General features: G+C 47.8%; 1 protein-coding gene across 2 annotated transcripts in view; it reads left to right on the forward strand.

Annotated features, from left to right (window-relative positions):
* The window catches only part of CYFIP1 (cytoplasmic FMR1 interacting protein 1), a 113,561-nt gene that overhangs the window by 28,531 nt on the left and 57,854 nt on the right, over positions 1–27,176 (forward strand). For both annotated transcript variants that reach the window (XR_008994662.1, XM_036876988.2), the window contains exons 2-10: positions 15,905–16,027; positions 16,103–16,192; positions 17,276–17,353; positions 17,622–17,723; positions 18,870–19,051; positions 22,041–22,137; positions 22,225–22,353; positions 23,290–23,394; positions 25,264–25,355. Coding sequence is in view for 1 of the 2 variants with exons in the window: in XM_036876988.2 (XP_036732883.1) it covers positions 15,911–16,027; positions 16,103–16,192; positions 17,276–17,353; positions 17,622–17,723; positions 18,870–19,051; positions 22,041–22,137; positions 22,225–22,353; positions 23,290–23,394; positions 25,264–25,355 (992 nt within the window). In the remaining variant the exon portion in view is untranslated. The remainder of the gene's footprint in view (positions 1–15,904; positions 16,028–16,102; positions 16,193–17,275; positions 17,354–17,621; positions 17,724–18,869; positions 19,052–22,040; positions 22,138–22,224; positions 22,354–23,289; positions 23,395–25,263; positions 25,356–27,176) is intronic.

A 27,176-nucleotide genomic window follows, 5' to 3' on the forward strand; every position in this document is an offset into this window, starting at 1 on the left:
AGGCGTCCCAGTATTTAAAATTCTCCCCACCATGGGGAACCAGGGAAATGGTTTGAGAAACATAGTAGAGAAGCCAATGCAGATGTACGTGAGGAAGCAACAGGATTGGAGTGGTGCTTCTGCACAGGCAGGAGAAATCAAAAAGGAGAGAGGCAGGCACTGCTGCAGCTTGGGGTGCTCCAGGCTGGTGAGGGGCAGAGCAGGAGACCTGGGGTGGGCATTCAGGAGGCTCTGCTTTGTCGTGGAAGGCCCTATCCTAGGGGGCCCGACCACCCGGGGGTGGGGGAGCAGTGTCCCAGAGAGAGAGGCCGAGAGACCCAGGAGCCTGGGCAGCTTGGCCTCAGACTTCACCTTACTGTGCTTTTCAAGCAAATGTCATTTTCCTTGTTGATGCAGCAGTTCTTTTGAAGTGATTGCAGAGAATAGCACTGCTCTTGAGAATGGTATTAGAAACTGCTGGGCATGACAACAACTGAATTTCTTCAGTAGTAAAGCTGGGCCAGAAGATGATGTTTGGTGTTTGGTCATGAACTTTTTGTCCAGTGATCACAGCAGTTCAGTCCCCACAGACTCCTTAATCTGGGGAAATAAGCTGGAGTTGTGCTGGTTGGTGAAAAGCACACGGTTTTAAAATGGGGGAGAGAAAGGTACAGTTAGTAATTATGCTCGACTTCCTCGGATTATACATTTTACTCATGAACAATTGCACAAATATATTGGACATTTCTGCTTTCTGGGAAGTGTCATTATTTGCCTTTGGAAAAGGAAGAAAATCAGTGTTGATTTTGCACACATTAGCAGAAACATTTCACAGTTTCTCATTGTTTGGGTATGCCATGGAGTTCAACAAGTAAATATTTTCAAGTTGTAAAATAAAAAAATTACAAGTTTGGAAATATCGGGGAGACCTACTTTCCAGCAAAATCCCCTCTTGGTGCAGGTCATGCTGACACAGGCAGTGATGACACTCATGCCTGATTCGCACCATGGGTGCTGGGGTTGGAAACCTGGAGCCATCAGCTCAGCATTGCCCACCTATATTTTGACCGTGTTTTTTTTTTTCTTGTCATTAATCTACAAATACATGAAGAACATTATGTTCACTAGGCTCCCCCCTTCACCAGGTCCCCCCGACAAACCCCATTACAGTCACTGTCCATCAGCATAGTAAGATGTTGTAGAATCACTACTCGTCTTCTCTGTGTTGCACAGCCCTCCCCGTGGCCCCCCTCACACTATACATGCTAATTGTGATGCCCCCTTTCTTTTTCCCCACCCTTATCCCTCCCCTCCCACCCATCCTCTCCAGTCCCTTTCCCTTTGGTAACTGTTACTCCATTCTTAGGTTCTGTGATTCTGCTGCTGTTTTGTTCCTTCAGTTTTTCTTTTGTTCTTATGCTCCACATATGAGGGAAATCATTTGGTATTTGTCTTTCTCCGCCTGGCTTATTTCACTGAGCATAATACCCTCTAGCTCCATCCATGTTGTTGCAAGTGGTAGGATTTGTTTTCTTCTTATGGCTGAATAATATTCCATTGTGTCTATGTACCACCTCTTCTTTATCCATTCATCTACTGATGGACACTTAGGTTGCTTCCATTTCTTGGCTATTGTAAATAGTGCTGCTATAAACATAGGGGTGCATCGGTCTTTTTCAAACTGGGCTTCAGCATTCTCAGGGTAAATTCCTAAAAGTTGAATTCCGGGGTCAAATGGCATTTCTATGTTGAGCTTTTTGAGGAACCTCCATACTGCTTTCCATAGTGGCTGAACTAATTTACATTCCCACCAGCAGTGTAGGAGGGTTCCCCTTTCTCCACAGCCTCGCCAACATTTGTTGTTTCTCGTTTGGATGGTAGCCATCCTTACTGGTATGAGGTGATATCTGATCGTGGTTTTAATTTGCATTTCTCTGATGACAAGCGATGTGGAGCATCTTTTCATGTGTCTGCTGGCCATCTGAATTTTTTCTTTGGAGAACTGTCTGCTCAGCTTCTCTGCCCATTTTTTAATTAGATTATTTGCTTTTTATTTGTTGAGCTGCGTGAGCTCTTTATATATTTTGGATGTCAACCCTTTATCAGATCTGTCATTTACGAATATATTCTCCCATACTGTAGGATGCCTTTTTGTTCTATCAATGGTGTCCTTTGCTGTACAGAAGCTTTTCAGCTTGATGTAGCCCCACTTGTTCATTATTGCTTTTGTTTTTGTTGCCCAGGGAGATATGTTTATGAAAAAGTCACTCAAGTTTATGTCCAAGAGATTTTTGCCTATGTTTTTTTCTAAGACTTTTATGGTTTCATAACTTACATTCAGGTCTTTGATCCATTTCACATTTACTTTTGTGTATGGGGCTAGACAATGATCCAGTTTCATTCTCTTACATGTAGCTGTCCAGTTTTGCCAGCACCACCTGTTGAAGAGACTGTCATTTCCCCATTGTATGTCCATGGCTCCTTTATCGTATATTAATTGACCATATATGTTTGGGTTAATGTCTGGAGTCTCTATTCTGTTCCACTGGTCTGTGGGTCTGTTCTTGTGCCAGTACCAAATTGTCTTGATTACTGTGGCTTTGTAGTAGAGCTTGAAGTTGGGGAGTGAGATCCCCCCTGTCCCCCCCGCCACTTTATTCTTCCTTCTCAGGATTGCTTTGGCTGTTCGGGGTCTTTGGTGGTTCCATATGAATTTTTGAACTATTTGTTCCAATTCATTGAAGAATGCTGTTGGTAATTTGATAGGGATTGCATCTAATCGGTATATTGCTTTGGGCAGGATGGCCATTTTGACAATATTAATTCTTCCTAGCCAGGAGCATGGGATGAGTTTCCATTTGTTAGTGACCTCTTTAATTTCTCTTAAGAGTGTCTTGTAGTTTTCAGGGTATAGGTCTTTCACTTCTTTGGTTAGGTTTATACCTAGGTATTTTATTCTTTTTGACACTATTGTGAATGGAATTGTTTTCCTGATTTCTCTTTTTATTAGTTCATTGTTGGTGTATAGGAAAGCCACAGATTTCTGCGTGTTAATTTTGTATCCTGCAATTTTGCTGTATTCCGATATCAGTTCTAGTAGTTTTGGAGGGGAGTCTTTAGGGTTTTTTATGTACAATGTCATGTCATCTGCAAATAGTGACAGTTTAACTTCTTCTGTATCAATCTGGATTCCTTGTATTTCTTTGTTGTGTCTAATTGCTGTGGCTAGGACCTCCAGTACTATGTTAAATAACAGTGCGGAGAGTGGGCATGCCTGCTTGTTCCCGATCTCAGAGGAAAAGCTTTTAGCTTCTCACTGTTCAGTATGATGTTGGCTGTGGGTTTATCATAGATGGCCTTTATTATGTTGAGGTAGTTGCCCTGTATACCCATTTTGTTGTGAGTTTTTATCATGAGTGCATGTTGAATTTTGTCAAATGCTTTTTCAGCATCTATGGAGATGATCATGTGGTGTTTGTCCTTTTTGTTTATGTGGTGGATGATGTTGATGGATTTTCAGATGTTGTACCATCCTTGCATTGCTGGGATGACTCCCACTTGGTCATGGTGTATGATCCTTTTGATATATTTTTGAATTCGGTTTGCTAATATTTTGTTGAGTATGTTTGCATCTACGTTCATCAGGGATATTGGTCTGTAAGTTTCTTTTTTGGTGGGGTCTTTGCCTGGTTTTGGTATTAGGGTGATGTTGGCTTCGTAGAATGAGTTTGGGAGTATTCCCTCCTCTTGTATTTTTTGGAAAACATTAAGGAGAATGGATATTGTATCTTCTCTGTATGTCTGATAAAATTCTGAGGTAAATCCATCTGGCCCAGGGGTTTTGTTCTTGGATAGTTTTTTGATTACCACTTTAATTTCTTTGCTCATAATTGGTTTGTTTAAATTTTTTGTTTCTTCCTTGGACAGTCTTGGAAGGTTGTATTTTTCTAGGAAGTTGTCCATTTCTTCTAGGTTTTCCAGCTTGTTAGCATATAGGTTTTCATAGTATTCTCTAATAATTCTTTGTATTTCTGTGGGGTCTGTCGTGATTTTACCTTTCTCGTTTCTGATTCTGTTGATGTGTGTTGATTCTCTTTTTCTCTTAAGTTTGGCTAGAGGCTTATCTGTTTTGTTTATTTTCTCAAAGAACCAGCTCTTGGTTTCATTGATTTTTTTTTCTATTGTTTTATTCTTCTCAATTTTATTTATTTCTTCTCTGATCTTTATTATGTCTCTCCTTCTGCTGACTTTGGCCTCATTTGTTCTTCTTTTTCCAATTTCAGTAATTGTGATGTTAGACTATTCATTTGGGTTTGTTCTTCCTTCTTTAAATATGCCTGGATTGCTATATACTTTCCTCTTAAGACTGCTTTCGCTGCATCCCACAGAGGTTGGGGCTTTGTGTTGTTGTTGTCATTTGTTTCCATATATTGCTTGATCTCTAATTTAATTTGGTCATTGATCCAATTATTATTTAGGAGCATGTTGTTAAGCCTCCATGTGTTTGTGGGCCTTTTTGCTTTGTTTGTACAATTTAGTTATAGTTTTATACCTCTGTGGTCTACAAAGATGGTTGGTAGAATTTTAATCGTTTTGAATTTACTTAGGCTCTTTTTGTGGCTTAGTATGTGGTCTATTCTGGAGAATATTCCATGTGCACTTGAGAAGAATGTGTATCCTGTTGCTTTTGGATGTAGAGTTCTATAGATGTCTATTAGGTCCATCTGCTCTACTGTGTTGTTCAGTGCTTCCGTGTCCTTACTTATTTTCTGTCCAGTGGATCTATCCTTTGGGGTGAGTGGTGTGTGGAAGTCTCCTAAAATGAATGCATTGCATTGTTTCCTCCTTTAGTTCTGTTAGTATTTGTTTCACATATGCTGGTGCTCCTGTGTTGGGTGCTTATATATTTATAATGGTTATATCCTCTTGTTGGACTGAGCCCTTTATCATTATGTAGAGGTAGTTGTGGGGAGCTGATGCGTGTTTCGGCTGGGAGAACGTCCCTTCTTGCTTTTTTGTGGCCTTCCTCTCCTGGAAGACCCGCGACCCCTGGCGGCTTGTGCTGGGCAGCTGCGTGCAGATGGGATCTCTGATTCTTGCCCAGCCGCTGTGGAGTAAACTCCGTGATTGCTGTGGGCATGGCCGCTCTCAGGCTTCTGCTCTGCTATGGCAGGGCCGCGCCAGTGGGGGGATGGGCAAGAAGCTGTTTATCACCGTGAGGGGCATCCGAGCTGCGCTGCTGCCCAATGGGTTGGGGCACCCAGAGTTCCCCCGGGTTCCCAGTCACTGGGCTGATTGCGCCGGAGCACTTCCGTCCAGCTGTGGAGTCCCTGTCCCTTTAAGATTTTCAAAGGGCACTCGCTTTTCTTTTGTCCCAGGGTCGCCGGCTGCGGGGACCTGCTCACTGGTCTTACTGCCCCGTTTCCCTATTTTTCAGCACCCCACACATGCCCTGTGTCTGCGCTCTGGCCCGGATAGCAGGGGCTGGGTGTTCGGCAGTCCTGGGCTCCGTCTCCCTCCCGCTCTGCCTGCTCTTCTCCCGCCGGGAGCTGGGGGGAGGGGCGCTCGGCTCCCGCGGGGCCGGGGCTTGTATCTCACCCCCTTCGCGAGGCGCTGGGTTCTCGCAGGTGTGGATGTGGTCTGGATGCTGTCCTGTATCTTCTGGTCTCTCTTTTAGGAATAGTTGTATTTGTTGTGTTTTCAAAAATATATATGGTTTTGGGAGGAGATTTCCGCTGCTCTTCTCATGCTGCCATCTTGGCTCCGCCCCCTATTTTCACCATGTTTTGCAACTTTGATTTGAGCTGCCCTGGCCGTTTCAGTTTAAACAAAGATTACTGCTTTCATTGCCTGTGTAGAACTCCTACTTGCCAGGTCTTGGATAGGACATGCCCTCAGTTGGCTCTGCCTGACTCTGTGTAGGCACCCATGGAGGGAGGCACTGGACTCTGGTATGTGCTGGACTCTGTCCCCACCTGTGAACAGTGCTGGCGCAGCCTGTCTGGGCTGGGCCAGCATATCCTTGAGCCCCCAGCTCTTGGCCTCTTGGTTGATGTTCCTCCACACTGTCCTTCATTAGGGTAGCCGGGTACCAGCTGGTGCTGCAGATTCCATTGCCTGCCCCTCCAGGGCCTCAGGGCCAGTATCTGGTCCCTTTCCTAGACTAGGTTAGCTGCTGCCCCATCTCACACCCCACACCCCCAGTCTGTTCCTGGTACCTGGAAGCCTCATGTTTATTAGTAGGCATGTACCTAGCATAATAGTTTTACTTTCATTTCTATTTTCAGGGACAGTAATTTACTTTTGGAAACAGAAGTAACCAGAAACAGTCTGCTTACTGTCTGTGTGCTCACTGTTTCTCTTAGTGTGTGTGACCCCAGCCTTCTGTCTGAGTGGGTGTCCCTCTTCAAGCTGATGAGCTTTGGTCCTTGAATTTGAGCTTTGTTGGTATTTATTTCTTTTCGTTCTTCATTTTTACCCTTACACTCTGGTAGATGAATGGCGTTTTTCCAAATAGGTGCAAATCAATCAGAAAACTATTTGAGATGTTTTCAAGACAGTGCAAGGGGAATGGTGATAAGCATCTCTTTGGTAATTGAAGTTTATCCTCTAATCTGGTGGAATGCAAGGCTCCCTCCGAGGCCCGTGTCCTGCTCCCAGCTGGCCCCAGCGGGCAGTGCACACTGAGGTCTGAGCTCGGCGGAGGCCTTGTGTGGATGGCAGCTCCGGGATGCTGCCCCTCTGGCCCTGTGGTCGCCCCCCCCTTGTGCTGTAGCAGGTCTGAACCAGGCCTGGACCCTTGAGGAGCAGGCTTCTCTACACTGCTCACAGGGGCCCTTGGAGGGGCATTTGGACTGTGGACCCCCACAGCGCCCCTCCTTGCCACCTCCCAGCCCCCTGTCCTGGACTCTCACCTGTGATGCTGTAAATCCGGGAAAAGGAAATCCCGGGGCAAAATACCTCTAAAAACCAAAATCAGTCAAAGGGAGAAATAAAGTTTAAAACCCGTTTATTTCTCACAAACTGCAGTCCTAGGCCGTCTTTCTTCTCTGCTCCAGCAGTAACCACACCGGCCCTCCCCTTACCTACCACTCAGGTACAGATAAGCCCTCTGTTGCCCAGGTAATCACCCACTGATATGGAGATGAACTTCTCCACCCCTGAGGAAAGATGCAAATGTACTAAAGCCATACTTCTTTCCACCTCTGAACGCCTATTGATATGCAGATATACTAAAGCCAGGCGAGATACTCTGGAAATGTTTCAATTTTACCCACAGATGCCCATCTCAGAAGGCACCTGCCTTGTTTTATTTATTTATTTTGTCTTTGCAGCAGGTTTTCTCATGGGGAACCTGTGCATCCCCAGGGGTGTTGGCTGACTGAAGACACGCTTATGCTCACACACATACGTTTTCTATTCCCTTTTAATCATGTGGCACCACCCATGGTACCAGCTTGAAAATCAGTCTCACTGCTTTAATTTCTATTAATTCCTTACAGCTTAAGTGTTCTTTTTCTTTTGTAAAACTGTTGACTTATGCAAGGACTTGTTGTCTATTACTATCTTTTAACTGAACTGCAAGCTATAGAGGGGGCTTCCGTGCCTTTCCTCCCACCTACTCATGCTGTTTGGCAGGAAAATAGGTATGAGTGGGGTGGACAGAATAAGGTCGGTAAAGCCACCTAGGAAGGACTCAGTTAACCAGTTAAAACTAGAATGCCAGAAAATACTCAGAATTAATTAATCAGTTAAACTCAAAAGGTCAGGGGCAACTTGGCCTTGAATGTTTGAATATTTGCCAGATAAAGAGAAGTATCTGAGCACAGCCCATGTCTTAATTGTGTCAATTAGATCACGCCATTATAAGAATTATTCTAGCCTGCTACAAGGCCCACCTATAAACAGCGTAATAAAGACAGGAAGATTCCACTTGAAGGCCAAAATTGCATTTTGAAAAAACCCAGGAAGTTAAGAAGTAATATTCTTAACATACGCTTCAGCAAACAACAAACAAATAACTCTGCCCACCTTGGAGGGGAAGGGCAGACAGTCTTGATCGATATGCTCCCAAACCAGGAAGCTGCTATCCTGGGAGGGAACCTGAGCAGTACATTTCTTATGTTAAGCTAATTTTGCAGAATTACCTAGAGGAGTGATAAGAAACTTAATGTCTCATCAAAGATACTTGAGACCACTTAACAAGCCCACGTCCTAGCCCTTCATCACATTCCTGAAAAATAGTTAAAATGGGGGACCCGAACCTTTCAGCTCGCTTCTCTCTCTAAGGTTACCTGCACTTTCTAAGTAACTTTAAATGAAACCATCACTCTGCTTCACTACTGTGTCTCTACCCTTCAATTCTTTGTTGTGGTGGGGACAGGTGTGAGAAACACACTCACTGGCCCAAATTCAATAAGTGGACACGGAGACAAAGAGAACAGCGGAGCGAGGCTTTAATGACGATCTTGCAAGATCGGGTGTCTGGTGGGCAGGCACACCTGGGGAGTTTGGCGCCAATAATTTATCTCCTAGTATGTGAGTCCCTCCCCTGGTTCCTCACTGACTGAGTACTACAGGGTTCACAGTCTTCCCCGGACTTCGCCTAAGCCCGTTATATCTTTCCTTTACATTTGTCTTATTCTTATTGGTAGGTTTAAAAAAAACTCAAACAGGTATTGCCAGGCCCTTATCAATTCCCCCACCCCCACTCTCAGCCCGAGCAGGAAAGCCCCGGGCAAAATACCTCTAAAATGGAAATCAGTCAAAGGGAGAAATAAAGTTTAAACCTTGTTTGTTGCTTACAAACTGCAGTCTGGGGCCTCTCTCTCCTGCTCTGGCAGGATCAAGCGAGACCTCCCCCTCACCTCTCAGGTTCAGATAAGCCCTGGGTCGCCCAGGTAAATTACCCACTGATTCGGAGATAACTACTTCTCTCCACCCCTGAGGAACGCCTGTTCATATGGAGATGCACTAAAGCCAGGCAAGAGATTTAGGAATATTACAATTTTACCCATAAAAACTTATTGAGATGTCTGGGTGACTTTGAGGCTGAGGGGGTGACACTGCAACGTGAGAGAGAAGGAAGGTTGGCAGCTGCGGGAGCGCGAGCATGTTGGTGTGCACTGCCCACCCAGCCTGGTACTGGGAGCACCTGCCTGTCGCCTGCTTGTGGCCACCAGACCCCACCGAGGGCCCCCTAATGCCCATTGGCAGTGGCCATCTGAGGTGCGTGGGCCGCCATCTCGGGTCCCGACTGGTCACTCAGAGGCTGCAGGTCTGGGTGAGGGATGAAGCGGGGGCGCCCCCAGCTTGCTGGCTCTGGAGCTGCGCTGACAGCAGCGAGCAGGCTGCCCGCCCTGTGCAGTGAGATTTGTGCATTCCCCAGTTGTGGTCCCGTGTCACAGTGGGAGAGAGGAGTCAGCACAGGGCTGCCCTGCACAGAGCTGAGCCTGGGTTCTGGGTGTGTCTCCTCCAGGCCAAGTTAGAAGAGGCCCCAGGCCCTGGGCGTGTCTCAGCCGGAGACAGGGGGTGCGGTGGTGGAGCACCTGTATCTTGCCCGGTGTCCCAGCACAGCTTTCCCTCGCTTTGCCTGCACCTCTCCAGGTATTCAGGGCGTGTCTAGAGACCTGCCACAGACACAGGCCGAGCGAGGTTGGAACCAGCAGGATCGTTGCACACCGGGACGTGCTCTCCAGCTCAGACTGCAGCCGGCTCCAGCCGCCACTGGGGAAATGCTGAGTGGCTACCCAGAGCACAGGTGTACCCTGAACCAAGGGCTCCCCACAATTGACTCGAGGATACTCTACCAGTCACTGGTAGAGAAGCAGAGTACATTCAGTATGCTCCTCCTTGAAATCTTTATGTTAAAAACTCTTCAATTTATGAAATAAATTAGTTGGTGGCCTGTTAAAATGGTGGTTTTGTAACTTGACCAACTGAAGGACTTGAAAATAAACTTGAGGTTGGAGAATGCTGCCAACAGAAATTCAGTCACAGAAGAAAGCCTGTCTATGTGCTGCTTGAGGTGGGTTCTTACCCAGGGGAGCAGGCCTTGAACACCAGACATTTGGATGCCAGTGCTTTGTGACCCAGGTGGGGGTGGCTGCTGGCCTTTGTTTTGCCCTTGGCAGACCATTTTTTCTGCATGGAGCACATGTTGTTTCATGATTAGAGAAACAACAGCGTGCAGGGGAGTTCAGCAGCCACCAGCACAGTGCGACTCTGGCGACTCTGCTCAGCTCACTCTTGGCTCTGTTACTTTGCTTGGGCTGCCGGACAAATACCACAGACCACGTGGCCTGCGCAACAGAAACGTCTTGTCTCCCACTTCTGGGGCTGGAAGTCTGAGGTCGAGGTGCCGTCAGAGCGGCTCCCTCTGGGGACTCTCCTAGGCTGTCAAACGGCTGCCTATTTGCTGCCCGTGTGGTCTTCCCTCCAGGCCAGTGGCCCCGCACCACCCCTCTGTGACTAGGCCCCACGGGGTGTGCATCTCTGAGCTGAGCCAGGAGCAGCAGAGATGTGAATGTGATGCAGCTGTCACACTGTGAACTCCCACCTGGCAGTGCCAGAAGGTTTGGGCAGTGGTCATTTTAATCGTGCTGTTGGGCTTTTGCCTTGTGGAAGGTGCTTTCAAAGTTGAGGCTCTGTCCCGAGGCCGCGCTGGGCTCCGTGGTAGCCAGGCAGACAAGGTGCCCCATGGGATGTGGGTTTGTTGGGGGCTGGCAGCAGCATGGCCAGTGAGCAGGGAAGGGGACCAGAGGCCCTGCAGCAGGCGTCATGCTGAGAGGAAGGCCCAGGGCCCTCGGGTGAGACGGCAGGATGGGCAGGCTGCCGCAGCCAGGGGCCGCAGCGGGCACGGAGAGCGTGGACTTCATTCCTAGAGCAGTGGGATGCCCCTGATGGGTCTAGGGTCTGCTGGTGGCACTTGGAGGTGGAGAAAAGTAAGTTGGATTTAAAAGAGACCTTGAAGGTGGAATTGTGAGGTGTCAAAGATCAAGTGGGGACAGATTTAGAAGACTTGGATTCGGAGCTGGCGATTCTGAGTCTCCCTGGCTGGGCTGCGGCAGAGGCCGCACAGGTGAGCGTCTGTGGAAGACCCACAGGATGGAGCCGCGGGGGCGCCATTTGTTACTGAAAAACATGAAATATGAAAATACGGCAAATGGGAGGAGTGGCAGCAAACGACAGCAGGGCCTCCGCCGCTCCTCCTCACGAAGCTGAAAAGATGCTGTGAGAGAGGCTCGGCGGCTGGAGCATTTTAATGGAAGTTGGAAGAAAAGCAGCTTACAAATCAGCTTGTGCCGTGTTCCCTTGTTTCTGAGGGGGTGGGGGAGATACAGATAGTATTTTCCCTTTTTCTTTTGATATATTTTCTGGGTTATCTACAATAAATACCGATTTTTTTCTCCTGATTTTTTTATGGTGGTAAAATATACTTAACATAAAATTTGCCACTTGAACTGTTCTTAGGTGTACAGTTGGGGAGCGTTCACGTTGTTGTATGACTGTCACTACCACCCGTCTCCGGGCCGGGGCTCTGCCCCCCTTTAACACTGACTCTCTGTTCGCCTCCCCCAGCCCCCATGCTCCTTGCTGTCTCTGAATTTGATGACTCTCAGTACCTCCTGTAGGTGGAATCAGGCAGTTCTTGTCCTGTGACTGGCTCTTTTTACTCAGCATAATGTCCCTAGGGCTCGTCTATGTTGTAGCCTGTCAGAATTTCCTTGCTTTTTAGGGCTGAATAATATTTCATTGTGTGTATGGCGATTTTTATACAAAGAAAAATGCCCTTAAACACTGACTTGAGATGAATCAAGCACTTGATGTTTTTTCTTGGATGTGACGTAGTGTGTCATTGAGCCTCTCTGGAACCTTCCTGCCGTCCCTCCTACCCCACTTTGGGTGGCCTGGGCCTCTTCTGGGCAGAGGTGGGGGTGGAGGGAGGGTCCCGTTGGTGCTCAGCAGAGGTCAAGGTGCCTGGTCACGTGGTGGGCCTGACCTGTTTTCTCACTGACCAACTGGGGGTATGGAGGGACTGCACGAGCTCCCCCATTTCCCCCAGGCCTCTCCTGGCAAGCCTGGGCTTGGGCTGAAGGAGGGGCCAGCAGTGGGACTCGGCTGGGTCCACAGGGCCACGTTGTCCAGCAGCCTGGCTCCTGGGAGGCCGTCAGTGTGGCGGCGCCCCATGGGGACACTGTGGGGTCCCCGCAGTGGCTCTGCAAGACAGGGGCCAGGGCGAGGACGGGCCCTGCCGCGTGTGCCCTGCTGTCCTGGACTTCTCCTGTGTGTGGGACAGGAAGTCAGGAGGATAGAAGGAAGTTGGTGATGAAAGGAAAAATGCTGTCTTCCTTGTTTTAGAAAATAGCAGGTATTTTGAAAAAGATCTGCTGCATTTAAAATTCCTAGTGAGAAACTTGCGGAACAGATGTTCTGCTGCTGTCAGGAGGTGTGTTCTGGAAATGCCACTTGGGCCCAGTTAGTCCTGGGAGTCTGGTGTCCGTTTTCTGGCTGGTGTCCTGCCAGCATTTGCTGGAGTGGCGTGGAGCTGCTGTTGGGTGACCTCGAGTGCTGGCGTCTCCTGGGTGAATGACTTCCGCGCGGCCCACCTCCCTATCCCCGGCAGCCCCCGTGCCCCCAGGCTTCTGCTTGTGCAGCTCCTCCCCCTGCCTTCTGACCCTGCTGTGGCTCCTCTTCCTTTTTGCCGCCTACATCACTGCATATGAAATGAGCTGCTTGTAGCCAGCATATAGTTGGATTAGGATTTTTTATCTTTGCTGACAACGCCTGTCTTTTAATTACGATGTTTGGACTGTTTGTGATCACCTGTCATTATTGATTACATTTTAATTTAGGCCTGTCATTTTAATATTTGATTTCTGTTAGGCGCCCCTGCCTACCCCCACCCCCCCTCTTTTTGGCTTATGAATAATAGAAGTTTATTCCTCACAGTTCTGGAGGCTTCGATGTCTGAGATGAGGGTGCCAGGGTGCCAGCATGGTCAGGCTCTGGTGAGCGCCCCTGATATTGAGGTTTATAATAAGGAAAATATATCTGGTCTTCATCTGCTTCTGGCAGAGAGCTCCTAAAACCCTTGGAATTTCCTAACTCTTAAGGGTACTAAAGGTGTGTTTGATAATCATGACAAACGCCTTTCAACCACACCAGAGTTTATGCTAATGAAGTGGCTTTCAGAAATTCCCTGTAGACTGGGGGCAGGTTTGCCAGGAGATCCCACAGGCTAAGGACATGGTCCCCAAGACTGCCCCCTTTCCCACTTCAGATACCAGCAGGAGTCCAGATTGTCGGCCATGCTTGACAGACTGGTTAGAAATCAGGGGTGCCCACAACCCCCCTCCTTGGACTTAATTAATTTGCTAGAACTCATTAGTAAGTAAAATGTTTTCCTGAGTTCTAGCAAACTCCCACTGGTGTCTGGAGTAGGGAAGGGGGGCAGTTTTGGAAACTGTGCCCTTAACCTGTGGGATCTGATGTTATCCCAGGCAGATAGTGTCAGAATTGAGTTGAATTATAGGATGCTCTGCTGGTGTCCAAGAATTGCTTGATAGCATGGGGGAAACATGTCTGAACTGGTTACAGAATTGGGCGTCCTTTTCTGGGTTGCAGACAAAACCTTACTGTGTCTTCACATGACAGAAAGAAGGTCCCTCTTTTTTTTCATTGTGCTGTTTCCTTTTCCTGCCCTCTTTTGAGTTATTTGAACATTTTTTAGTATTACTTTTTTACTTACTCTATACAATATTTTTATTTTTATAAGTTCTGTTGCTTCATACTTTTTTTTAGTGGTTGCTCTGGGGATTGCAAAGAACATGCCTAACTTTTCAGTCTACTTACAGTCGGTATTTCACTCCTTGAAGTGAAATGTAGAAATCTTACACCACATGGGTCCTTTTGTGATACAGCTCTCTGATGTGTTGTATTTATAGTCACTGAAAACCCCATCAGAAAATGTTTTAATTTTTGCTTTCAGCCACCACGCATCCTTTAAAGAGCTCCAGAGGAAACCATCTGTTCTGTTACTATTTACCCTGTCTGTTGCTTTTACTTCATTCATATCCCATGTTTCCATCTGGCATCATTTCCCTTCTGCCTGAGGAGCTTCCATTAGCCTCTGTGAACCCTCTTAATTTCCTTTGTCTAAGTATGTCCTCACTACACCTTCTTTCCCGAAGGACGCTTTGCTTGGTGTAGGATTCTGGGTTGACACTTCTTTTCTTTCAGACCTGGAAGTGTCGCCCACTCCCTCTGGTCCCCCTGGCTTCTGGGCAGACGCCCATGGGCATCTGAGTGGCCATCTTCTGGGTAATGAGCCGGTTTTCTCTGGCTCTTTTCCAGGTATTTTTCCTTTGTCTTAATGTGTCTGGATGTAGATTTCTTTAGGTTCTTCCTGTTCGGAGGCCATTGAGCTTCTTGAGTTTGTACATGAAAGTCTTCTGTCAGATGGGGCGAGCTTCCAGCCACTGTTTCCAGCTCTCAGCGCTGCCCACTTCCTGTCCTCCTCCTTCCCCTGTGGTGACACAGATGTCAGGCCGTTTTTCGTGTTTTAAAGGCCCTTCAGGTTCTTCATTATTTTCAATCTTTTTTCTTTCTCTTGTTCAGATTAGATAATTCTAATGTTTGCTTACGTCTCAATTCAATGAATCATTTCCCGACTCTTGAGCTCCTGTAGGGAGTTTCTAAAATTGCTCATCTTTTCCCTTAGGAGTAAGACATTCTGAGCAGTTTGGATTGCAGCTGGACATTTTAGATGTTAGGAAATGAGACCCTGGGCCTGGCTTGGACCCTCGCAGAGTTCTGCTTCCATTCAGGCCATGGTCCTGGCCTGCCCTGTGTGGGGTGTGATGAGTACAGTCCGGTCTCGGCACCGCTACGGGGCAGCTGCCCCACCCCGAATGTGCTGCTTGTGGTTATGTGGGACCTGGCTGTGGACTGAGGGACGGCATGGCAGGGTTAGATCTACGCACATGCAGCTTGGGGGTAGGCACAGCATTCATGAGCAACTTTGTGGGCTTCCTCTTCCGAGATCTTCCTCTCCACACTACCCCTAGGGCTTTCCAGCGCTGTTGGGTTCCCTTTTTGGATCTCCAGGCTTTGGTAAACTGCTGTGCTGCACATCTCTGCACTGCGCCTTGTGTGGGGCCTAGTGTTAGGAGGAACCTCTGGCCACTTCTTCCACTTGGCGCTCTTTCCCAGCCCGTCTGCTGCTCTCTCCTTCTCAGAACACATGTAGCTGCCCTGCATGTCCTGTCTGGGGTTGGAGCTACTCCCTGTGTGCCTTCCAGGGTCAGAGCAGTGCTCAGGGCGAGGCAGGCTGGGGCGCACTGATCCTCCCCTCTGGGGCCAGCACAGATGTATGTGGATGACATTCGCCTCCATTTCTGTCCTTCTGTACACCAGCCAGCCTTGAGCTTTCAGTCCTCTGCTAAGAACTCCCTCCGTGTTTGACCTTGGCCTCTGGCCCTCACCTTAGTAGTCCCTGCAGGTGGCCCCTGGCATGCCTGGCTTTTTCCATCACCGTCTCTGGCGTGTAATCCTGTTTGGGATGCATCTGCATGCAGGGAAGCCCTGTTGCCCCTCAGAGGCTGTGCTGGCCTCCGTGGGGCAGACCTGGTGTAGGAGGATATGGTGGCCCCAGATGGGAAGGGCAAGAAGTGACAGCATGTGTGGTGGCGTGTAGGCCCTGCACTGTGACATTCTTGGAGGCCAGGAGAGGTGACATTGTGACTCCCCTGCCAGCAAGCCCTGAGAGAGACGCCAGACGCCGACACCGGCCATGGGACCTCGGCCATACTCGGTGCCCTCAGGAGAGGGGTCAGGCGAGAGGGGGCCTGTTTCCCTGCCACGGAGGGTTGTCAGCAGGCCCCCGCCTTCCTCACAGCACTGGAGGCTTTGTGTTTCATTCTAGGCCAGGATGGCGGCCCAGGTGACACTTGAGGACGCGCTGTCCAATGTCGACCTCCTGGAAGAGCTGCCTTTGCCTGACCAACAGCCCTGCATCGAGCCCCCACCGTCCTCGCTGCTCTACCAGGTGCGTGCTGGCGGCCATGGGGCGCGCAGCCAGCGACACTGACCTCCCTGTGACCATCTCTGTCTTCCTTTTCAGCCAAACTTCAACACTAACTTTGAAGACAGAAATGCATTTGTCACTGGCATCGCGAGATACATCGAACAAGCAACTGTCCACTCCAGCATGGTGACTTTCTGCCTCTCTTTGTTTTCCTTGGGGGATTTGCTAAATGGCAAATGCACACTTTTTTACTCTTATCCTGTTAAGTTATGAAGTGAGGAAGAAGAGACGAAAGTAAATGCAATGCTGTATGTTTTTTAAAAAGCCTTTGTTTTTATTATAAAAACTGTACGTGCAAGTTCTTTTTGAAAATTGAGCATCTAAGGCCCTGAGAAACCTTTGTTGGCATTTTGAGGGAGTCTGTTCTGTCCCCCTCTTTCATGCTGGTGCTCATGCACAACAGGTATGTGACTGAGACTGCATAAATAAATTGCATTGTTATCATAATTATGTATTTTAATGATTTCATGGGCATTTTCACATGTCATTAATGGCGATCTAGTCCGTTTTGTAAATGTCCACAATTAAAGTATTTTTACTTGGTTACTTACCTTTCCTTTTTTTCTTATAATAAAATAATGCTGTGATGAACATCATTATTCCCTTTGGCTAGATTTGTAGATGTTACTGGGTCAAAAGTTGTGAACATTTTAAGGCCCTGTAAGCACATGATCAAATTGTAGTTGACAGTTTCAAGAGCATCTGTGCTATTTTTGCCAAAGGAAACAATGTGAGCAAAGACACAGATAGTAAGCAGTTTTCTTCCCGTGGATATGCTCTCCTGAATTTTAAGTGCTGTAGAAACACTTGTAGCTTCTCCTCCCCACCACACTGGCACAGTGGAGCTGCCCATTCTCCTTGGTGAGCCAGGGGGGAGTGGGAGGGAGACCCTTTGTGCATTTGGGCCACGCTGGCCACCCACTGCCCTGTGTCCCTGGCTTCAGGTCTACATCGCCAGCAGGTGTTCAGGGTTAAGTGGAGCTGAAGTGTAACAGGAGGAGCTTTGGGCAGTCACTGTGGCCACCCTGCTGCACTGCAGCGCCACCAGCTCCTTAGCATCCGTCCCCGGGCACACAGGTCCTGGTGCTCACCTGTCCCTGAAAGGGAGAGTCAGGATTGTTCGTGCCTCTAGATGTTAGCAATGTGGCCTCCTTTTCACGGTTGCTCTCCTGCTTGCTCTTGATATACGCTGTGCACGTGCCCTTGCAGAACGAGATGCTGGAGGAAGGCCAGGAGTACGCGGTCATGCTGTACACCTGGAGGAGCTGCTCTCGGGCCATCCCGCAGGTAGCCCGCCCCGGCCAGGCCCACTCCATCCCCTAGGGCCCCAGCCTGGCTGCCCCGCCCGCCCCTGCAAGTCCCTCCTGCCCTCTGCTGGCCAGGCCTCCACCTCCTCTCCCTTCCAGCCCTGCCCCCACCGGCCACACCAGCTCCCTGCCAACCCTGCAGGGTCTACTCCTCCCCTGATCTCCCCTCCCTGGGCTGGGAGTGCTGCCCTAGGCCCCCACTTCTAGCTGTGTTGAAGCATCTTTATGTCATCCATGTTTATTCCCAGGTGAAATGTAACGAGCAGCCTAACAGAGTGGAAATTTATGAGAAAACTGTGGAAGTTCTTGAGCCTGAGGTCACAAAACTGATGAATTTTATGTACTTCCAGGTAAAACAGCACAATAATCCTAGGGTTTGATGCAGAGGAGTGAGGTGCTGCCACTCTCATCAGTCACTGTCTCTCACTAAACACAGTGCATGTAAATTAGAGCAACCAGACAGCTTCTGAGACAAGGGTACAAAGCCTCTGGGGTCTGAAGCCTTGCCGGCCCCCTCAGGGGAGGCACCCATTTTGGGTCTCACTTCTCTCTCTGAGGGGCGTTTGTGTTTCCTTCATGAAGACTCTCAGTTCCCAGTATGTTTGTCTTCCTGTTGGTTCACACTTTCGATCCTCTGGGGCTTGGGTGTTTTCTTCCTCTTGGCCTCTCCCTGACTGTCCACTCTGTGGTCCTTGCTGGGCCTTTGCTCCTTCTGACCCTTTGGTTACGTGGGGTGGCCACAGTGTCAGGGACTTGCTAGTGTTTTAAATACTGGGGAAATGTGTGAAGGTATTTAATTATAGATTCCTTTAGCAAACGAGGGAGAAGGTAAAATTTATTAGAAGATGAAGTTTTCTTTTATCTGTTAAGTCAAAGGAAAAATCCCCCATCCCCCCACTTGTCACTTCTGAAAGCTAAAACATCTGGGTTTTTTGTCTTTTTTTAAATTGAAGTATCATTGATATACAGTATTGCATTGGTTTCAGTATACAACATAGTAGCTCGCAGTTATGCACATTATTAAATCATGACCCCCAGTAGTGCAGTTGCTGTCAGTCAGCATAGGATGTTTCAGAACCACTGGCTATATTCTCTGTGCTGTTCTACCATCCCCGTGACCGATTTATGTTAGATTGAGATTTTGTGCCTCTTTATTAAAACGTCTGTTTTATATATGTACTATTGGATTTTTACTCAGCATTTTACTCAGCAACTTTGCTGAAATAATCAACAAAATTCTTTTACTTTAGGAATGTAGTAGGTCAGGTACAAAATTAACAGTGATTGTCACAGATTAAAGGCATGTGGAAGTACATTACAGAACTGAGTGTCTACATGAGCTGTGAACACCTACTCATGGATGTTTGAGAATGAAATTAAATTTGAGGGTTGGGTATTTTTCAGAGGGACAGTGAACCCAGATACTGTGCCTGGAGCCAGGCATGGCATGGGCCTGTCACTGAGGTGGTTTCCCCACCTTCCCTGCCTCTGCTCAGAGAAATGCCATTGAGCGCTTCTGTGGGGAGGTGAGGCGCCTTTGCCACGCAGAGAGGAGGAAGGACTTCGTGTCAGAAGCCTACCTGATCACTCTGGGCAAGTTCATCAACATGTTTGCTGTGCTGGATGAGCTGAAGAACATGAAGTGCAGCGTGAAGAACGACCACTCGGCCTACAAGAGGTGAGCTTCACCGTGTGCCCGGGCCTCACGAAGCTGGGAGGCAGGGAGCATGTGGGTATAGACACAGACCGTGTGCCCTACACATAGTAGGCATGCATCTGACATGTGCTGAAGTTTTTGCAGCTGGTTGGCAGTGGATATTTGCCGGTCTTGGGACTGTTTGAGTGGGTGCTCCCAGGTATAAGGGGCGGGGTAACCGGTAGGTTATGTGCCAGGTGTCCTCGTGGGCATGTGCACGTTGTGGTTTCCTGAAGCTAGACCAGGTTCTGGCTGTCCTGGTCCCCCTCAAGTGCACACAAATGCATGAGGCCAGAGTCCCTGCTACAGTGCATTGGGGTCACTGCAAGGTGTTGGCTTGGGAGCATCTTGGAAAAGTGTAGCCTGAGGGTGCCACCTCTATCAGCACTTGCTTGTCACCCATTCCCTGAAGGAAGATACCATCACAGCAGTGGGCAGAGCTGGCCTGTGGGCTGTCACGGGGTCATGGTGAGCTTCCAGGTCCCTGGGACCAGCTCTTTCCCAGTGTTGTTTTCTTTTTGAAGATAGAGAACTTCCAGAGAAGTGAACTGAAAAGGTGGACATGATATGGTTGTGTGCTTCCTGAAAATTGAGGGGGCAGTGGGGGGCAAGAGGAGGGAGGGTGGGTCAGAGCAGAGCAGCTGCTGCTAATGACTTTCTTCAGAAGGTCTGTGCTTGGTGTTACGGAGGCATGGTCGGCCGGAGTGACATGCTGACTTAGTTTCTTTTGCTCAACCTGGTATCTTGGCTCTGAAATTAAATCTGAAGAGATTTTACTTTGCATCTGAATAGGCTGTACTTAAGTTGTATCTGAAATCATACAACTGTTGTTGCTGTGTTTTTAAAGTAAAATCAACGTATGACTTGGTGCCAAATGCAATTTGAGGATGAGGTGGCAGAGAGAGCTGAGCTAGATCAGCCGGATTTTAAGCCTTACTTGTGTGAAATAAGTACAGGCATTCCACTTACCACCTAGAATCAGCTCTTCTCTGAAGTCTGTATCTTCAAAACTAGAGAAACTTTGGGGTTGGCCAGTTAACCTCTCCTGAGTGGGAAAGTCTGGGGTTATCCCCATTTGATGACAGTGTTTGTGGGACTGCAAGTGTGTGTGACTCTGGGTGGACCACGGGAGCCTGTGGGGGCAGAGGGCAGAGTCAGCCCAGCCCTGGGAGCAGCTTCTGCTCCTGGCTGCACAAATCACTCACCATGTGATTGTGAGTCGCTTTCTCAGCCTTTCCATTTTGTCAGTAAACACGGAAGTTGCCAGCATCATGTTTTTTTCATTGCAAGAAGATTTTTCTTTCTCTTAGCAGCACCTTTATTCCAAAGCCCTGTCTGTAAAATAGTTTAAAGCTGGGGCAGCTCTGTGGAAGGCCCTAGGGGGCTCCAGGTACCCCTGCTGTGAACCACCCAGGCTCTCCACCACCCCTTAGACTCGCTTGTGCACAGAGTGCGCCTGGGACACCTTGGCCCCTTCCAGCAGCAGCCTCTTCCTGTGACCTCTGGAACCACCGTTGGTCTGCTTTCCCAGGGAGTGCCCCCCCAAGTCCTCCCAGCCCTCGCACACTCACACCAGGGAGTGACCCCCCAGTCCTCCCAGCCGTCACACACTCATAGCCCCACTCACACCAGGGAGTGATCCCCCAGTCCTCCCAGCTCTCACACACTCATGCCCACATGCACACACACTTCCTCTCACACTCATCTGGTAGCTAACCAGCACGATCTCTTATGAGTGTAAATGTCAGGATGATCCATATGGTCGTGGTGAGGCTTGAGGAAAATAGAAAACAGTATTTTTGATCCCTTCCTTAGTCTCTTCAACCACTCAGATAAATAAAGTGAACACTTTAAAAAAGAATGTTACTGTATTAGTTACTGTTAGGTTTAGGTTGTATTTATGTCATGTATATAATTTCTAAAAACCTACAGAAACACTGGCTTAAACAAGATTGCAGATTATTTCTCTCTTACCTGAAAGTCCTGAGGAAGATAGTGTGCAGCTGATGAGGGGGCCTTGTGGTGTTCAGGACTCTGTCCTCTGCTGTCTTTACCTGTTGCCTCATGGTCCAGGATGGTTGCTTGAGCTCCAGTTGTCATTTCTGCATTCCGGTCAACAGAGAGGAAGGAGAATAAAAAGGCCCATGCTCTCCCTTACAAGTGAACTTTCAAGTGCTGTCTAACCCTTTATGTCTCATGGCTTAGCTGTTGGCCATTTGGAGATGAAACACATCACTGATGCATGGAAGTTCTGGATTTATGCCTAAGGAGGCAGGGGACGGAGTGACTGTTGGAGTAGTTTGTTGGTCTTTACCATGAGAATTTTTCTTTAATAAAACCTCCAAGTGTCTCAGTTGCACAGACATGTCCTTAGGCGGGCATGTCCTGTTGGAGCCAGCCCTAGATGTGCAGAGTCTTCACACAGCCACCTTCATACTGCTTTGCAGGGCCTCCAAGACTTGGTGTGTGCCTTGCAGTATTACTGGAGCTGAGCGTACAGGCGTTTCTGTGTGCGCGTGTCCTCTCCGTGCCCTTGTCAGCCCTGTTTGTTACAGGTGTGATAAGGGAGCCTCAGGAGGGGTCAGGAGGTTTGACTAAGATCGAGCTTCATTTTGGTGGCAGAATCAGGGTTCTACCTCAGACCTTTGGCACCACACCTGTGCGTGGTTCCTGCCCTGTGGGAGGTGTGGTGGCCCATAGAGTTCTCGGAAGGGGCCTGAGCGGTGGTGGCCGTCTTCATCACTGTGCTCTGGGGGTCACACAGGGGGCGGTGGCCCCTGGCAGCTGTGCAGGGTGGCAAGACACCGAGTTGGAGGCCACGCTGGAGAGGCTCAGGGAGGCTTGACTACTGACCCGTGTCTAGGACCCACATTTCTATAGCTAACTGTAGTAAAGTAATCATGATTTCCAGGCTTTTTAAAGAAAAGTCATCAAGCATGTTGGTTGTTTAACTATTTTTGTGCTTTCAAAGGGCTGCCCAGTTTTTACGGAAAATGGCAGACCCACAGTCCATTCAGGAGTCACAGAATCTGTCCATGTTTCTGGCCAACCACAACAAGATCACACAGGTAAGCCTCACACCTCGCTGCTCTGGCTGCCAGTTGCAGGCCAGGGGCACCCGTGCTTAGTGGCATGCATCTCCCACTCTGTTTCAGTCTCTGCAGCAGCAGCTGGAAGTGATTTCTGGCTACGAAGAGCTTCTTGCTGACATCGTGAATCTGTGTGTGGATTACTACGAGAATAGGATGTACCTGACGCCCAGCGAGAAACACATGCTCCTCAAAGTACGCGTGTGGGGCGCCCACCGGTAGCACCGTGGTGGGTGGGGGAGGGGCCCTGGCCCCGACCCAAAGTCCTGCTCTCGTCAGCTCATTGGTAGGCCGCGCTTCGTCTGCGCTCCCTTGGCCGGCCATCTCTCCCTCCAGTGCTGATCGAGTGTGTCTGCATATGTGTGGACAGCATTCCCCATCCTGCACACAGCCCACACTATAGGCTCTGGACACATTCCCAAGAGTGTGTCTTGGGCTTGACCTCAGTGCCTGGAGAAGTTGCTCGTGTGTTAGGAGGTCATGGATCAGGGGCTTTTCTCAGCATTAAGCTTCTTTATACTAGGTTCTCCTTGCTAATGGTGTGAGTCCTAGGAATTAAGTATACTGTGTCACGCTGCTGGTCAAGAAAGATGGCTGTTCACCACATTCTTCATTATTATGCTGTTTCAAACTGGGGAGGTTTTCCAGGATGATTCTCACTGGCAAGAAGAGAAGGTGGTTCTGCCATTCCATTCCTCTGCTCTCCACCTTTACGAGGACAGCCTCGGGGCGTGGGGGTGCTGTGTGTTCTGCCCATACCCCTCCTGTGAGAGTTCTGCTCCCTACAGGAGAGCACCGTGGAGGGGTTCGGGCTGGAGACTGGGTCCTGTGGAGTGCTCCATGCTGTCTGGTGTAATTGCTTGTAGAAATCCATATTTAGTATTGCATTGTGCTTGATGGGAGGTGGAGGTAGGGTGCATGCCTGGGGAGGACAGTAAAAAATCACAGAAACAGCACACAGGAAAGAACAGCTTCATGTGAGGGGTGGCCATTTGTTTCTGAGGAGCTTTACAAATGCTTTTGAGACAAGAGAGTCATTTCAGAAGTATGAACTGTAGGTACCACTGTAAGTGCTTTTGGGTAATTAAATTTGCAGATCTGAGTTCCTTGTGCCATTTTGTGATTTTTCAGGTCATGGGGTTTGGTTTGTACTTGATGGATGGGAGCGTCAGCAACATCTATAAACTAGATGCCAAGAAACGAATAAACTTATCCAGAATCGACAAGTACTTCAAGGTGAGTTACATTTTTTTTGACAAACCATTTTATTGAGTGTATACAGTTTGAATTGTGGGAGGTAGAACCGTGACTGTGACTCACATTGGGAAATTGTTGGGAGTGCGGTGTTCGTTACAAAGGCAGTCCCTTTCTCGCCTGCTCTGTGCTGGTTCTGCCTGGGTTTGAACCTTGTACACAGGGAGTACATGTGTTCTCTTCTGCGTCTGGCTCTTCCCACTCACTTGTTAGATCATCTGTGTGGGAGCCTGCAGCTGTAGTCTTTTGGTTTTCATTGTGGTGTAGCACTCCATTTGATTATACCACAGTAATCCATTTATCCGTTCTGTGGTGATGGACGTGAAGTTTCAGAGTTTTGGCTGTATGAGCAGTGTTGCTCTGATTTAGTGCACGTGTTCAACATATACCTGGGGTGGATTGGGGTTCATGGACATCACGCATTTTTAGTGTTATATACAGCCTAACAGTTTTCCAACACAGCTGTGCTGATTTGCATTCCCACCAGCAGTGAGTGAGCATTCCTGTTACCTCGCATCCTCAGCAACGCTTGACAGTGTCCCTTTTTGTTGGGGAACACCCTGAAGGATGTGCACGTCTTTGTGATTCTGTTGGCTAGTGTGTCCTGTGGTCTGGCCGATGTTCCCCTAGTGATGTCACACGCTGTTAGCCTCTTGTGCGTTCTCTTGGGAAATGGCACTGCAGGTTTCTTGGTTTTTTCCAATGGTGGCTCTTCGTGTGCTCTGGGTACATGTCCTTTGCTGGTTGTATGTGTTCTAGAGTACGTGGTTCTCCCCCAGGTGGCTCTCCTTTTCACTTTGGTAAAGGAGTCATTAGGTGGATAGATATTCTTAATTTTAACGTAGTCCACTATATCAATCTTCAGTGTCCACATTTAGAAATCTTTGTATAAGCAGGCTCACAGGATTCTCTCCTGTGATACCTCTTAGATGCATCACCACTTCCCTTTCTGTCTAGATCTCTAACCCCCCAGTGCTGGCGTCTGTGTGTGGTGGGGGGTTGGCATTCTCATTGTGGACACCCAGTTGGCCCTGTCCATATACTGCCAAGACCATCTTTCCCCCATGCTCTGCAGTTACCTGGGTCATAAAGCGGGTGTATGCAGGTGCCTCTGTTGTAGGTTCTCTGTCCTGCTGCACTGTCTCCTTCCATGCCCCAGGGCTCCGTGGGCTCCACTGTTGTGGCTTTTCAGTGGAACAGGTCTGCCTATGAGGGAGTCTTCAAGCTCTGTTCTTCTAGATTGTCTTGGGTACTGTCCCTTCACCTTTCAAAGTAATTTTTAGAATCAGCTTGCTGATTTCCCCATGTGTGCGCTGCCCATGAACCATTTTTCTTCTTGGAACATTGTTTGGGATTCCATTGATTTATAGATTAATTTAGGGAGAACGGACATTTTAAAAACCCAGGTATTCTAATACACGAACCTGGTATATTTCTTCTTTCAATTAGAACTTTAAAGTTTTCTCTATAACTTTTGGTCATAGTTTTATTTTGAGGTCTTTAGATTTAGTCATACTTTTTTTTATGCTATTGCAAATTTTTTCTCTTTATATTTTCCTTTTCTGTTCATTGCTAGCACATAGAAATGTAGTTGATTTTTTTTATAACCATGGATCGAGCAACAAGATACGTTAATGTAATATTCAAATTGGCCTTATGAATGTTGTTTCTTAAAGTATATTTTGTTCTTAAAGTGAATGTAGGAGTTAATTGCAATTTTTTTTGTAGTAAATGATTTGCAGAGGTAGCATGCAACCACAGTCATTATTAGCATACTCATTCTTCTTGCTATTGCATTTGGTGACTAAACACACATAATAATCTTATTTTTTTGTTGTTCTTTGAATACAGCAGCTCCAGGTGGTTCCACTGTTCGGGGACATGCAAATAGAACTGGCAAGATATATCAAGACCAGCGCTCACTATGAGGAAAACAAATCTCGGTAGGAGGAGGGAGAGCCATCCAGCTAGAGCATTCTGAGCATTTTCATTGTGGCTTTATGATACTATACTTATGTCTCTAGAAATCACATCTTTGACATTTTTAACCATCTGGAGCCGAATGCCCTGTACGGTAGCCCTTGTCACATATGGCTGTGTGCATTTAAATTCATTAAAAAATACTATGTATTTCCTTAGTAGAACATCCACATTTCAGATGTTCATAGTTTGTGCTGCCTTGTCTGATGGCAAGATAGAGAGCTCCTCATCACCCCAGAGGGCTCATGGGAAGGTATTGGTCAAGAATTTGCAAGTATACACAAGTGGTATGCTGGTAGATGCCTGACAACCAGCCCTGCTGGCAGGGGGCATTTGCATTTATATAACAGAGGTTACAAACCCACCATATGAGAACCATATCCAGCCCAGCCTGTTTTTGTAAGGTCTCTGCTGCTATGAATAGTCTTTACGTTTTTAAAAGGTTATTTGTAGAAAAAGAAGACAATGGCTGTGTAGCCCACAAATTCTGAAGTATTTTCTTTATGACTCTGTATGGAGAGAGTTGGCCAGCCCCCATTACGAAGGCTCTGTAGCTCACAATTACAAATGATAGTAAATACCAAATATGCAGTGCTCTTATTGTAGATTCCACAAAGCCCTTGAGTCTCACAGGATGCTTCTGTTTGCCAGGTGCCTGTACCCATAGCCAACCAATGGCCACAATTCCACCATGGCTTTGAAAAACACAGTTACATCTCCATCTGTTAACTCAGAGGTTGGCAATCTTTTTCTGTAAAGGCCAAATTGAAGAACTTTGGATTTTGCATGGCACATGTGTTCTCTGTCATATATTCATCTTGGTTATTTTTTGTTACTGTTTTAAACAACTTTTTAAAAATATAAATACCATTTTGTATAGCTCTAGGGCCATACAGAGATTGGCTGTGTTTCACCTGTGCTGTAGTTTGCTGACCTCTCTGCTAGCTTATTCCTAATGTCTGCCATTAAATCTTGATATGTGATCCACAGATGACTTCTCACCCTCTTCAAAGTTACATTCATTAAATTGAAACCTCTCTCCTCCCCAGCACCAATGCCAGCTCTGATTTGGACTATGTGCTGATTTCCTTGGTATAAATACTCCTGACATGACTGAGTGCATGCTAACAACTCTAGTAGTGTGCCATTAGACACATGTTTCTGCCCTAAAAGCACACAAGTGAGCTCTAGATTATAGGTAATGGTAAAATCAGTAAGAGAATCAGGAAATGATGTGTACTTATTTTGTTTTTAGTGATTTGTTTATAAGTCAATAGCACTTAATTGGTGGTAAGGGCATGTTTACCTTACAAGGTGCCTGAGTATATAGCAGTCAGCTTTGGGAGCCGAGCCCGGCAGCCCCTCACCAACATGTGGGCCCAGAACGAGTAGTTGCCAAGTGTGTGTGAATGTCAGCAGCCAGGGGCTGGGCTCTGGCACCTCACCCGACATGAACATGCTGTTTGGGGCTTCGGGGAAGACTTGTGTTGAGGTGCGCCCTATCCAGGGATTGGCCCCACGTGCTCATTGCAGACTGCGTGAGCTGCCTTGGATGATGCCAGTGTGACACTGTGGTGGAATCAGAAAGTTAGAAAGTTGAGACAGCATGCCCATCACCTCAAAAAGTGTTAACTTTCAACCCTTCCCTTCCAGTGAAGGGAACCAGGTTGTTAGAAACACAAGTGTTGGTGCTGAGTGTGAGCTGTCTGCTTGACCAGCCATCTGAGCCCAAGGCTGTGCTTTCTGCTCAAAGAGCACCAGCAGCTTTAATTCTTTGTAAACTT

This window comes from Manis pentadactyla, chromosome 18 (genome assembly GCF_030020395.1).
Source record: "Manis pentadactyla isolate mManPen7 chromosome 18, mManPen7.hap1, whole genome shotgun sequence".
Lineage (NCBI taxonomy): Eukaryota > Metazoa > Chordata > Mammalia > Pholidota > Manidae > Manis > Manis pentadactyla.